Below are 14,650 nucleotides of genomic sequence, written 5' to 3'. Positions count from 1 at the left end.
AATTATACGGTAGTCTGAACATTCTTTGGCATTGTTTTTCTTTGCCATTGGAATGAAAACTGACCTTTTCAGTCCTGTGGCCACTGCTGAGTTTTCCAAACTTGCTGGCATATTGAGTGTAGAACTTCATCAGTATCATCTTTAAGATTTTAAATAGCTCAGCTGGGATTCCATCACCTCCATAGCTTTGTTCGAAGTAATGCTTCCTAAGGCCTACCTGACTTCACACTCTAGGATGTCTGGCTCTAGGTGAGTGACCATACCATTGTGGTTATCTAGGTCATTAAGGCCTTTTGTATAGTTCTTCTGTGTATTCTTGCCACCTGTTCTTAATCTCTTCTGCTAGATCCTTGCAGTTTCTGGTCCTTTACTGTGCACATCTTTGCATGAAATGTTCCCTTGGTATCTCCAATTTTCTTGGGGAGATCTCTAGTCTTTCCCATCCTATTGTTTTCCTCTATTTCTTTTCATTTTTCACTTAAGAAGGGTTTCTTATCTCTCCCTGCTATTCTCAGGAACTCTGCATTCAGTTGGGTATGTATCTTTCTCTTTCACCTTTCACTTCTCTTCTTTTTTCAGCTATTTTCAAGGCCTCATCTGACAACCACTTTGCCTTCTTGTGTTTTTCTTGGGGATGGTTTTGGTCACCACCTTCTGTACGGCGTTATGAATCTCTGACCATAGTTCTTCAGGCATTCTGTTACCAGATCTAATCACTATTCTGTGCACTATGCTAAATCTTCACCAGTGAAGTAGCTCAGTCATGTCCAACTCTTTGTGATACCATGGACTGTAGCCTACCAGGCTCCTCCATCCATGGAATTTTCCAGGCAAGAGTACTGAAGTGGGTTGCCATTACCTTCTCCACAAATCTTCACAACTAAGCCTAAATTTGGAGAACCGAGAATAGGAAAAAAGCTCACATTTAAATTTAGATTTTAAATTAATTTCTCAAGGGTATATCCTCAACATTGATCAAGACAGCCGCCACATTTCCCAGTAGAGAGTGAAGTAATTCAACTTAAGAAAAAAATGCCCTAAAACTTAGTCCCAACTGAACAAGATCTGACTCTGAGAATTTAACATAGTGAGTTCTCACTGCTATAATGAAATAAATGCTTAACTGAAGGAAAGCACTTAATGAAGTTAAATTAGTTAACACTGAAATTCTCTTGAATAAAGCTACACAGGGCAGGGGTTTCACCTGTTTTGTTCACTGATATATACCAAGTGCTTAGAGCATGGTATACTTGTATCAAAACAAGAGTCTAAGAAAAAAGACACACTTATGACAATGTTATGCTGAAAATTTTCTATTGGCACATAAAAATTTTAGATGGTTATTTGTATAGCTTGTCCACATGGGATAAAATATTCAGTAAGAGAGTCAAGGTGATACTTAATGAAAAGACAGTCAAAAGGATGAGAAATACTTAAGTTTTTGAGTACTGCTCTTTGTACCCGTTCATATATTTTAAAGAATAGAGAGATATATTTGGTCATAACCTTGGATAAGAAGCACCCACATGCTTTCCCCCAAGTATTGGCATAGGTGAGGACATTAGTGCTCTGGGGTTTGGGGAACAATTACCTGCTATGAACACGAGCTGTTAGGGTGCCACTGTGTAAAACTCCACGACTCCTGTAAGGTGAACTTACTAACATCAAGTCCTACTGTGAAATACAGCAGATAAACATTTTACAGTAAAAATATGGTTGTTTCATGTAATGAAATCAATACTTTTCAGCTGTCATTTCAGTGAAACTGATTACTGTAAATGCTCTATGATGACAGATACTAAACAAAAAAACTGAGTTGAATTTTAGTACTACATTTTAAAATTACCCACCATCAAACCCAAATCTTATTTTACTTCAAATGGGAGTCAAAATGCCAAGAAAAAGTTACATTGATTAGCAAGGTCGATAACAATAACCAATTTTATCACTAAAAAAATTTCACAAGAGATTTTTATTGGTTTCTCAAAAATCAGTTAATATTTTAATGTACAGTTTATAAACAAAATCACTGTATCTTGATTTTTACCAACATGAAAATGCTAATTTCCTTTCAAAACGCTGGCCTGGGGATTCTGGAGTCCAATCTAGCTCCTGACATACCTGTCATAATTGTAACACAGTTTTGTACTTAGCTTGCATCTATGTTAACACTGATCTAATTGCCACTGAATAATAAAGGACCAGCTTCCTCAATCTAATTTTCTATTTTAGCTGAAGGTTCTACCCATTTACAGAAGACCTGTGGTCATTCTCCTATTTCTAATTCAGTTTATCGCTGATTTTTTCCCCCTTGGATATGAATCATTATTATCTTTAAATGTACCTCAATCTCCACTCACTATATTATGTGGCCTGAATGCTTCTCTATAACCTATCAAATATGTAGAACTATGTATAAACTGGTAAGTCAAAATAATACTTCAGACAATGCATTAATTAGGGTTATGTTTAAATTTTTTCAGATTAACCATTTATTCAAAGAATTTCCTTCATTAAAAATTATTTATATCTATAATAAAAATATGGTACTGTAAGTATGCTCGAACGTGGTTCATCAGTAAAGATTTAGGTATAACTAACTTTTTAATATAAATTGAGGGGTTAAATCTTCAAGCAGAAAATGAATCTTTCCTAGTAGACATATAAACAGAATGTAATAAATAGATGGCCTCATTTTTTAAAGGGTGTTTAGAAAAGATAAGTTCAATTAGAAAAAGCCAGCTTTTTTAGCACAAAGGTTACTGGGCTATGACAATTTTGAGTGAGACCCATCCTGTGCTATTAACCCTAATAATACCAATAAAGGGAATGGAAGATGAACCACAGTAATTAATTACTATGAGTTCAAATTAACTGTGCATTTACATTGATTTTGTTCTATTTAAGGTACCTGTATAACTGTAAAGATGTTATATTACGAAGAAATACAGCTGGAAGTCTAGGCTTCTGCATCGTAGGAGGTTATGAAGAATACAATGGGAACAAACCTTTTTTTATCAAATCCATTGTTGAAGGAACACCAGCATACAATGATGGGAGAATCAGGTAATAATAATGACTGCTTAACAAAAAACTTATATTCAAAGATTGTGTTTTTTATGTGCAAAAGCTTGGCCCCATTTGAAATAAGGCATATATTTACTATGCCTTTTTTTATTGGTCATAAATTTGAAACATTTATGTTGCATTCCATTCCCAAGAAATCCAAAATTAAGTTATTCTTGATCCCATACAGCAACTTCTGATACTTTTAGAATTCTTTCTAAAACAAGCTGAATAATAGAATTTGACAGAATTTAAGTGATGGGTGTGGGGAGAATCTTAATTAGAATATAATCAAAACTGAGAAGCGTAGCAAAAACTAGGACCACCATAAAAATTGCATTAACTTCAGCTATGGCTCAAAATGTTAATCATATACCTTGTTCATTTATTTACTTTTTAGATGTGGTGATATTCTTCTGGCTGTCAATGGTAGAAGTACAACAGGAATGATCCATGCTTGCTTGGCAAGGATGCTAAAAGAACTTAAAGGAAAAATAACTCTCACCATTGCTTCTTGGCCTGGCACTTTTTTATAGAATGAATGATGGGTTATAGAAAAATAGGAAATCACAAGTAAGCTAAGTTGAAACAATGTATTTATCTTGTCAAATTTTTTTTTTATTTGAAGGCTATACTGTAAAAATATTAAACTGTAACATCAGGAAAAGTAGGATCTAATGAAAGCCAATTACACCTCAGAAAATGTAATTCTCAAAACATAAACATTACTAATTTTTATGCAGTGTGGAACATTTCTCATTACTCCACAGCTAAAATTTTCTATTCACTATAAAGCTCTTCAACAGCTGATATGGTTTGTATGCTCCCACTGAATTTAAATCATACAGTTTAATTAAAATTTGGTATGTGCTGAGGTCTGTAAAGCATTCATTATGGGCATTTTAAAAACAATTTCCAGACACAGGATTATAAAAGTGCACTGCTGACAAGTGTTCATCAAATGAGAAATAAATATTTTTCAAAAATTATATAGCTGTCCTTTAGTATGTGATACTAAGTGCATTTCTACCATCACTATTTAAAAGTTCCTAGTAATTCATTCTTTTAAAGCCATGTTGTTACCTTCACTGACAAACACCTCCTACGGGTTATCCCTAAAAATGTTCACAGAATTTTGTAAACTTGTATTTTCTTAAATGTTACAGAAAATTACTAAAGCTCTTGTCATTTATTTTAATTCACAATATAGCTAGTAACTGTAAAAACCCAACATGCTGCTCAACCAATAAGCCTTGAAAAAGCATCAAGAAAAGGCCAAACCACCTTGACCCTGGTTTGGCTCATGGAAGATGGCAGTGAGGCAGTTCAAATTTTTGTCAGTGATGAGTATCTGTCCATATGCCTGCTCTCTAGAAACTACAAGTTATTTTAGAGGCAACCCAAATGCCATTAGATTTTATTACTGTGGATATAAAAATTCCCTACTTAGTTTCACCATAAACCCAAATTTAGAACACTGAAAACCTGCTATAAAAAAGCTGTGATATCAAAATTGTATACGAGTTTTTTAATATGCAAAACCACAGTGCCACAACAGTGATGAGAAAAGACTAGTTTTAATCTCAATACGCAGAGGTACCTTTTGATGCCTTTTGCAGTGCAACCTCATAAGAGACTGGTATTTGATTAAGTCAAGAAAACCGGCCAAGACCTCTTCTGTGGGGGCTGACCCACTCTCTTGCCCCGAAAGTGTACTGCTTGCCCGATAAATCTTGCCTGCTTGAGCTGTAAAAAAAAAAAAAAAGAAAGAAAGAAAGAAAACTGGCCAAGAGGGAACCTTGACTTTTATCAGATATTGTGTATGTACACAGCTAAACATAGCTCTTTAAATTCTCTGCTGAGTAACTCATTCATATTACTTTCTTCCATACAAAGTCATTACTGCCTTTTTATTTTTTAAATATTACAAGACAAAAATTTTAACTTAACATGAAAAATTCACTCTTTTATTTTGGAAGAGAAAATTAAATTTTCATACTAACAGAACAAGATGAAAGGCAAGTTTCTTAAACATTATCCAGAAAAATAACAAGATTTACAGTATCTACTTCTGGCATTACTATACACAAAAGGCCATGACCACGCCTATTCTGCAGGTGTAGCTTCGGTGCTCTCCTGTTCAGGGGCAGGCTCACTGCCAGCTTCTTTTCCTTCTTTGCTTCTTTTAGATTTTTTGTGCTTGTGTCTCCTATGACTGTCTCCTTCTTCACTTTCATGGCGACGTCTACTATTGCTGAAGAAAAAAAGAAAGGCATATTTTTCTTAATGTTTAACTACATAAGTAGTGACAAATCAACCCATTTTAGGTAAATTCTTGGTATAGCAATGGGTTTTAAATAACCTGATACTTTTTTTCTCAAATACATTTTGGAGAGTAATCACATTTTATGTGACTTCTATGCTGGGATTATACTTACATTTAATGCTCACCTTCACTGTTGTTATACTAGAACAGTAAGGCCCACATACTTTAGATTATGAGACTGACAAAACGCCCACTGTGCCGAGAGGGCCAGTAGGGACCATATACTTTATTCTAAAAGACTAATTACAAATTAGAAACTAAAATACTAAATCACAACAGGAAATACTTTCTAGAGTTGATTTTAGGCAATACACATTAAAATGTAATACTTTTTTTTGGGACTACAGGGCCCTGAATGTTCTTTGATTAAACTGAACATTGCTTTGTTTAATAATATTTACTACTAAAAATTGATTCATGACAAATTCCCTCCTGCTCAAGATAATGTAGTAAGTATAATTTTCATATATTTTTCATTTCATGCTAATTTTGGCTTATGGGTATTAAACATAATCTTGTTAGATTTCAAGGTCTTTGTTGAAATCTATAAAAGAACCAACTACTTTAACAGATTACTCTTGATCTTCTAATTAGGAACACATATATGCTCTAGTGGTTACTGGCAATGTTTGCTTCTACTTCCTGAAGTCAAATCAATTTCCCTGGCTTCAAACTGATTCACTATTTATTAAAGAACAAACCTTCGAGAGGACTTGTGTCTGGTTTCCTCTTTCTCTCTGTGTCGTCTTTCTCTGTGTCGTTCTTCTTTCTCCCGACTTGCTCTGTGGCGCTCATAGCCTCTTTCTGCATACTCCCTGTATCTGTATCGTTCTTCATCACTGAAACAGAATAGAAACAAGTACTCTTGACAGCTGGACTGTTGATTCTGAACGACTTCAAACTACAAAAGAGGTGACCTGAGTCCAGAAGTCCCCATGTTAGCACCTTAAACAGAACAAGTGCAAAGTATGTGTCTACTGAACTGAGAGGAAAACAATGCTGCTCCCAAATTAGTACTAGATCTAATACAATACAAAATATACAATAATTACACAGGATCAAGTTTTTTCTATGCTTTCAGTTGTTACAGGGAAGAAATCTTATAAAAACAATGCTGTTTTTCTTCAGAAATTGGGAGCTGAAACTGATTTAAATTTTAATTCGCAGCTTCCCTTGTGGCTCAGCTGGTAAAGAAACTGCCTGCAATGCTGGAGACCTGGGTTTGATCCCTGGGTTGGGAAGATCCCCTGGAGAAGGGAACGGCTACCCACTCCAGTATTCTGGCCTGGAGAACTCCATGGACTGTAGTTTATGGGGTTGCAAAGAGACGGACACGACTGAGTGACTTTCACTTTACTTTTTATAATTAAAAGCATGTTTGCTTATCTCAGATTTCCAACCAAAATTCTTATATTTATAAAATCATAGGTAGACATTTAAAATTCTAAAAACATATTAAAACTATTTGGCTTTCAAATACAGATAAGGTTCTTAAGTTTTTGAATCACATAGAGTATATTCATCTAAAGAAGCAGTATAAACATTAAGAACAGTGTGACACCAAAACAACTTCCACAATATCCACACACAATGTGGGCTGAAAATTGGCTGTGTACACACTTGAATTCTGACATCCCAATAACTTAATACTACTGTGTGTGTGTCACTGGGGGTGGGATGGAGACGTGGCCATGGGAATAACTTCAAATCCGTATTAAGCTGCACCTCCATTTTCTGATCTTGGAGAAAATGGACTAGTGAAACTGGGACTGATGGCTAGTGTTACAAGCATAATCATCTTTACCTTCTGAGACTTCTCTTCAGGTCCTTTTGTGAAAATTGAGATATACTTCTGTTTTTTCTTAATCCTTCAAGTCTTTTTATTTAGCATACAAGCCAACATTCTCTACAGCCTAATATCAGTAAACTCTTTTAGAATGAATAAAAATATCTTTTGGAACACTGTTGCTAAAGAGCTATGGTTTCTATAAATATTATGTGTAATACAAATTATTAAATTAGTAATTTGTACACAGCATCAAGATGCTAAGGAATCTTAGAGAATAACAGGAAACAGAATCAGGTGGAAGTATAAGCCATATAAAAACCAATCAACCTAACAGTGGTCTCTTAGCAAAAGTGATAATTCAGGAGTGTTATACCTAATGCCAAGTCATATTGCTGACCAAGTTATTATTGCCTGTGATACATTTTTATTTTTAAAAGTATTCATATATGCAGACATATATATATATATATATATATATGCACACACGCACATACACATGAAATAATTTTTTTCTAATCATAAATATGTACTTGGTATTGGGAAAATGGAAATGTGCCACCAGAAAGGTAATGCACTATGTCCGGCAGTGGGAAGTAGCAAGAGCAGTCTGGGCAGAGCAGGCCCAGGGGCATCCTGACTCTGCTATGGTCCAGGGTAAGTAACTTAACCTCTCTACTCAGTTTCCTCACCTGTAAAACTGGCAACAGTCTTTTCAGGGTTGTTGCAGAACTGACAATAGTATTTATAAACTGTGTCTGGAACAAGAGTAGGCAGGCCCTCAACAAACGGCCACTAACATGCAGGTTCATCATCTTCATTAAATTTAATGCTAAAGTTTTCAGAAATGGAACCCTTTTTGTAAAGGTAACTAATAAAGCTTCTAAAAGGAGAATAAACTCGCACCTACCTACCATGACAAATATTAACATTAATGTTACCCTCTTTAAAAATGAGGTTCTTGGGACTTTCTTGATGGTCCGGTGATTAAGAATCCACCTTGCAATGCAGGGTACATGCGTTCAGTTCCTGGTCCAGGAAGATCTCACCTGCCGCAGGGCAACTAAGCCCCCGCGCTCTAAAGCCTGTGCTCCACACCAAGAGAAGCCACTGCAACAAGAGGCCCACGCGCCAACTGCCGGTGCACAGCAACAAAGAGCCCGTGCACCACAAGGAGGACCCAGCGCAGCCAAAAATAATTTTTTTCAAAATAAGCTCTTTGTAATGATTCCAACTGGATTTACATAAAAATAACTAAAGTCAATTATCTCACAATTTGTCATTTGTAACCTCTTTCCCTCTCACCCTGCCACCAATTTTTATTAGATTTGAGGCCTTTAAGATTCTGAAAGCAAGCCATCTGATGGGACCATTCCCACAGATGGTGGAAGATTTGGTCTCATACTCAAAATATAAAGACCCCTTCTCCGATAAGCAGCTGCAGCACAAAGGTTTTTCTGGGCCTGGAAATCATTAGAGCTCATTTCGAACATCCTAGAATGACCAGCCTTCCCTCTGGCCCACAATTAAGCAGCCTAAAAAACACATTGAAATTTGTCTGTAATTTTCAAAACAATGACTCTGTAATTTGTAACACAACACATACTACATGCCATATTGCTAAAATGTCAGTCTTGAGGAAAAACAGCCTTTACTTATACTTCACTTGGATTTTCCAGAGAACACTATTTCTGGGATAATTCAGAACAACACAAAATTCTTCCACCTCTTTTCCCCTCTCTGGCCTTGAACTTTTAGTCAGATTTAGGTAAACATTACTTCTGATGCCCTACAGCTAGCAACCTGAAAATCAAATGTGGTTTAACGATTAACACTTTTTAGCACCAATAAAAATTGAGTGGAATCTGTGCATGGGTGTGTCTGAAATTAAACTCAAAGTATTTTATAAACACTGTATTATTCATGCAAAGTAAACCTTTATGAGCTCTAGCAAAGCAATTCATTTTAGGCTTCTTTCCTATTAAGTTTTGCATTACATTCCTTACCTTGTGAACATGTGCATTCAAGAGATAACAGTACTATCTCAAATATATTACTTTTAACTACATTAGAAACAATTCAACTTTCTGGAAAGTAGTGCCCTTGAATTTAACAGAATTTGTGCACTTTTTTTGACTAAAGTTAACAGCACATTTCCCACCACACAAACTTGAAACATATACTACACACACAGATACGAACATATGTATGGACCATGCTGCTACTGCTAAGTCACTTCAGTCGTGTCCGACTCTGTGTGACCCCATAGACCGCAGCCCACCAGGCTCCTCCGTCTCCGGGATTCTCCAGGCAAGAACACTGGAGTGGGTTGCCATTTCCTTCTCCAATGCATAAAAGTGAAAAGTGAAAGTGAAGTCGCTCAGTCGTGTACGACTCTAAGCGACCCCATGGACTGCAGCCTACCAGGCTCCTCCAACCATGGGATTTTCCAGGCAAGAGTACTGGACTGGGGTGCCATGCTGCTGCTGCTGCTAAGTCGCTTCAGTCGTGTCCGACTCTGTGTGACCCCATAGACGGCAGCCCACCAGGCTCCCCCGTCCCTGAGATTCTCCAGGCAAGAACACTGGAGTGGGTTGCCATTTCCTTCTCCAATGCATGAAAGTGAAAAGTGAAAGGGAAGTCACTTAGTCGTGTCCAACTCTTAGCGACCCCATAGACTGCAGCCTACCAGGCTCCTCCATCCATGGGATTTTCCAGGCAAGAGTACTGGAGTGGGGTGCCATTGTACCTTCACTTATTTAGTCAATAAAATTTTACCAGGTGCCTACAATGTATAAGTCATATTATTAGGAGCTATTAGAGAAAAAAGATTAATAAATCTTACTGAGTTTCTTTCTGCACTTTTTTTACACAAAACTTTAAACTTCCAACCACAGTGCTAGTTAAGGTGACAGTTATTATATGGTTAATCTGTAATGATAGTATGAGTAATTCTGTATCCTCAGCACACAACTTTGTCCCTGGCACATAACGGGGATTCAAAGAATGTCAGTTAATGAATGAAAGAATTAATCCGATTCCCCACGACCTCTAAAAGACGAAAGAAAAAACAAAAATCAAGTACAGAAAAATAAGGAAAACAAAGGCAATAGAATTTTTAAACTACCTAATTCCAAGACTAGAAATGATTTTAAGTAATATCTCAACCATATTTCCACTAGATACCATACTGTTGGTTTAATTTCTCTATGCTTCCATTCTCTCACCTGACAAGTTAAAATTTAGACTGGATAATCCTCAAGAACCTTTTTGGATTAAGAAGTATATGATTACATGATCACATCTAACAAAACAAATGTCTGAATCAAGCATATGCTCACATCCTGAACTAATACATTGCTTCATCTCACCAAGCAAAATCGGAAAACTGTGTACCTGTGTATCTTATGCATAAAAATAGCTGATAAAGCAAGAAAAAGTTATCTTAAACATATTTCATTCTACATTGTAAAGGTACCTCAATGGATATGTTAATTAGAAAGATGTTCATATCAATGTCTTGATAGTGATAAAGGGTGATTTTTAACCATTTCAAAACCTATCTAGCTAGCACAGTTTCACCAAGAGTTTTCAAGATCATTTTTTCTCTATTGTATTCACCCTCCTCCCGATATGTGTACGTCATTTTATTCACCGACATAGTCATTATGTGCCAGGCGTAAATGGACAAAGGGCTGAGAACAGAGAGATGAAAAATGGTAGTCAATGCCCTGAAAGAGGCTTACTAAGACAGACATGCTCTAAAGAAAATACATAAAGTGCTTAGGAAGTATGTGAAGGAATAATTACATTCTTTCTTTCAGGTTCAGAGAAGCTCACGGAAGACAAATGTGAGCAGAACCTTGAAGAATCAGTAAAAATTTGTGAGGCAGTAAAGGATAGGAATAACATGAAGGAAGGAGGTATTAAAACTGTGAGGATTTCCAGATGTACAACTAGTTCACTATAGACAGAGCATGCAGTATATTGGCTTGGGAGAGAATTGGGGTTAAAATACAGAAGGGTGCACTGGACTTGTGACTTATGGGTCACAAAAAGAATTTTGAATTCCTTCTTTTGGCTAGCAATAAGTGAGTTCTTTCCAATGGCACAAAGTTTTAGGGAATCAATTTCCATATCCTGAACTTCCATATTTATTCTTTCCTAAATGTGCTTAGTCATTTAGTCGTGTCCAACTCTTTGCAACCCCATGGACTGTAGCCTGCCAGGTTCCTCTCCATGGGATTCTCCAGGCAAGAATACTGGAGTGAGTAGCCACTGCCATCTCTAATTCCTTCCTAAATATGGAGTGCCTAATGATACACCAGCAGGTAAAACATCACACCATTTCTCCAGTTAATCTCTTCTCCATCATGTTCCTGATCTTTTACAAAAGAAAGGCATTCTTTTCAACAATTTTACTACAGTACATTATTGGCTCAGGGTATAAAAACCATCATGGCATCTAAGTTAAAATATTAGTGTCAGTAAGATCAATTTTATTCCAGGAACCATAAAGTTTTTACAGGGCTTTAGGCCTTTATCTCTTATATATTCTTCTGTTACAAAGTATGAAGTAAGAAATGGAATATTTTGGCCTGTGTCTTGAGACATTCTAACTTCAGATATACTGTAGAGGAGTATGGTGGGAGTCCTAAGAATTTTCCCTGAACTAGTAAAAAAAAAAAAACAAAACCTAAAATTCCTTCTGAAGGAAAGCAAAACAAAGTGTTGGGGAGGCAGCACCTTATTTTGAGTTCTGTGACTATTTTATCTTAGACAAGGGATATGGATTAACTCATTTAACAGAACAAGAAAAATGAAGTTAGACTTTCCCCCCACAGAAATTGGGTCTGTCATGTGGCTGGCTGGCTTGCCAATAAAGAGGAGCTATATTTCATGAATTATTTGCTAGCTATTTTCCATAAATGGAATGGGGGAGTAAATTTCTATTGTTCTAAGCTACAAGTCTGTGGTACTTTTATTGTTATACTGAGTAACAATTGGTGATTTCTTTGCTTTTAAGAAAACTGAGCCATGAGCTTATGGATCCTTAAAAGGAACTTCTGATGATATGTTAATTGTATAATTTTGACATATCACTAAATCTTAAAGTGCTCAAATAACTGTGACAGAGCCACAGCAAAATTCCATTAATTCTTATTTACGTATTTCATGTGAACAAGGTTTGTCAGGGCTTACATATATACAATAAAGAAAGAAAGAAATATAATAACAGCAAAGCCTTTCTTCCCCCTAACAACAGTAACATTCATTTATGGATACAAACGTTAATTAAGAGATGGGCAGAAACTCTTTCATCACATAAAGGAATGTAGCTCCAGTAAATTATTTTTAGAATTTGCATTATATTTATATATAGAAATAAATCATGATGACCAAAATCAGAAAAAAATTTTAAATACTTAATAGTATGGTCATTACATTTTTAATACATTAACTTACATAGGTATGTTGCAGGGTAAATAGGATGGATAATTAAAAATACTTTTTCATAATAAAAATACTTTACATTAGAATAAAATTCTTTCGGGACATGGTTCAGAAATGAGAATTTAGGCATAAAAAGAAATGCAGAGTTTCCAACTGTTAAAGAGAGCTTGCTTATACATTTTAAAAAGATGGATAATGATGTTTAACAAATCACTGTAGTATCCTTAATCCACTGGATATGTTCAAAAGAGTAACGATAACTTTCAAAATTATGATACTTATAACAGACTGGAAATTTTATCTATCTGGTTGGTTGGTTGGTTTAGTTGCTAAGTTGACCCCATGGACTGTAGCCTGCCTGGCTCCTCTGTTCATGGAATTCTCCAGGCAAGACTACTGGAGTGGGTTGTCATTTCCTTCTCCAGGGGACCTTCCCGACTTGAAGCAAACCCGGGTCTCTTGCACTGCAGGCAGATTCTTTACCAATTAGCCAAATGTTTATACTTAAAATGAAAAATTTTATGTGGCAAGATAAAAATACATGAAGGGGTATGACATTTTCAAAACTGTTTTAAGGAAGAAACGAACAAACAAATTTGGACACTGTTGCTTTAGATAGTGGGAAGTCCTTATGAATTACACGACAGCCTTGATGCTTTTAAAATGGCTATCCTCACTACTCTTCAAACAATCCTTTCCAAGTTGAATTGTATTTTCCATTCTGGCACTGAATAAAAATTCTGAAGTGCATATAAAATACATGTGTATAAATTCCTGAGCACTGAACATACCTGTTGAAGACGCTCGGTGTGGGACTGTGATCACGCTCCCTTTCCCTCTCTCTGGTGCGTTCTCTTTCTCTGTCTCGATCACGATCTCGCTCTCGGTCTCTGTCTCTGTCTCTATCTCGGTCTTTCTCTCTTCTTGAGTAATAGTCCCATTGCTTGCTGGTGTCCACAAGACTAGGCCATGAAGGAGTAGAACCGGGAAGGTGGGGAAAGGCAACTAAAGAGAAAGAATAATAATCAAAAATAAAAGTTATGGTACTTAAAAAACAAAAGAGAAAGATGAGGAAAAAAAGGTAAAAATCCCACAAAAATGCTTCATTAGATTAAAAAGAAAATTATTTAGTATGTAGAAAAGAGAATACATGGTGAATACCCACAGTCTGGGGACATGGCCAGAAACAAATCTTAAAGATTTGACCCTTCATTTGAAAGGTGGACAGCAAACCAGAATTAGATACATCACCAACTTCCCAATATAGCAAAAATATAAACCAGAATACATTAGGATATCTTCAGAGTGCTGAGACAAAGTAACGGTCAACCCAGAAATGTGTACTCAAAATTATATTTGAAGAATAAAACAAAAGACATTTAGAAACAAAAAATAAGCAAAAGTTATAAACAGAGTTCACACACAAAAATAACTTCTATTAGATATATGCATAATGCATTTCAAGAGTAACCACTAAAAAAAAAATAGAGATAAATATATTATTTCAGAACAATGTAGGGAAAAAGAATATTTTAAAAAATCACCTGAAAATTTCAGTCACTTCACAACAGAAAGAATGGGGATATGCAAGACAAGTTTGAATGGCTCAAAAATCACAGTAATACAAAGAGGATGGAATTAATCACTTAAGTGACAGAAACTGTTGATTTGTATTTTTTAAAATTCTACCTATATTCTGAACATTAAACATAAAAACACAAGATGGTTCAAAGTGAAAGGATGGGAGAAAAAATGGAAAACACTTATATCCCCTAATTTCCATATGAGTAACTGTATAAGTGGCAAAGCATTCTCATACAAAGGATCACCCGAGGAAGAATGACTACGTGAAGATAGAGGATGCAACTCACTAAGAACACAGAACAAATTAAACTTCCAAATATCTAACAACATAGCCTTACTTTCTAAAATAAAAATTAATAAAAATAATACAGGTAGAAACAGAAAAATCAACCACGATCATTGGGGACTAACGTAATTTTTCAATTATCGACACT

At 35.7% G+C, this 14,650-nt stretch overlaps 2 protein-coding genes across 15 annotated transcripts in view; one reads left to right on the top strand and one right to left on the bottom strand.

Annotated features, from left to right (window-relative positions):
• LNX1 (ligand of numb-protein X 1) overlaps positions 1-4,055 on the top strand; it is a 186,362-nt gene extending 182,307 nt beyond the window's left edge. For both annotated transcript variants that reach the window (XM_027544502.1, XM_027544503.1), the window contains 2 exons: positions 2,908-3,066; positions 3,467-4,055. In XM_027544502.1, the coding sequence (XP_027400303.1) occupies positions 2,908-3,066; positions 3,467-3,602 (295 nt within the window). In that variant the 3' untranslated portion in view covers positions 3,603-4,055. The remainder of the gene's footprint in view (positions 1-2,907; positions 3,067-3,466) is intronic.
• FIP1L1 (factor interacting with PAPOLA and CPSF1) overlaps positions 1,958-14,650 on the bottom strand; it is a 68,070-nt gene continuing 55,377 nt past the window's right edge. For all 13 annotated transcript variants that reach the window (XM_027544507.1, XM_027544504.1, XM_027544516.1 and 10 more), the window contains 3 exons: positions 13,424-13,637; positions 6,094-6,231; positions 1,958-5,320 (listed from right to left, as the gene is read on the bottom strand). In XM_027544507.1, the coding sequence (XP_027400308.1) occupies positions 5,173-5,320; positions 6,094-6,231; positions 13,424-13,637 (500 nt within the window). In that variant the 3' untranslated portion in view covers positions 1,958-5,172. The remainder of the gene's footprint in view (positions 5,321-6,093; positions 6,232-13,423; positions 13,638-14,650) is intronic.

Source organism: Bos indicus x Bos taurus, chromosome 6 (assembly GCF_003369695.1).
Source record: "Bos indicus x Bos taurus breed Angus x Brahman F1 hybrid chromosome 6, Bos_hybrid_MaternalHap_v2.0, whole genome shotgun sequence".
NCBI lineage: Eukaryota > Metazoa > Chordata > Mammalia > Artiodactyla > Bovidae > Bos > Bos indicus x Bos taurus.
The sequence above is the reverse complement of the archived record's forward strand: the minus strand, read 5'-3'. Positions and strand labels throughout refer to the sequence as shown.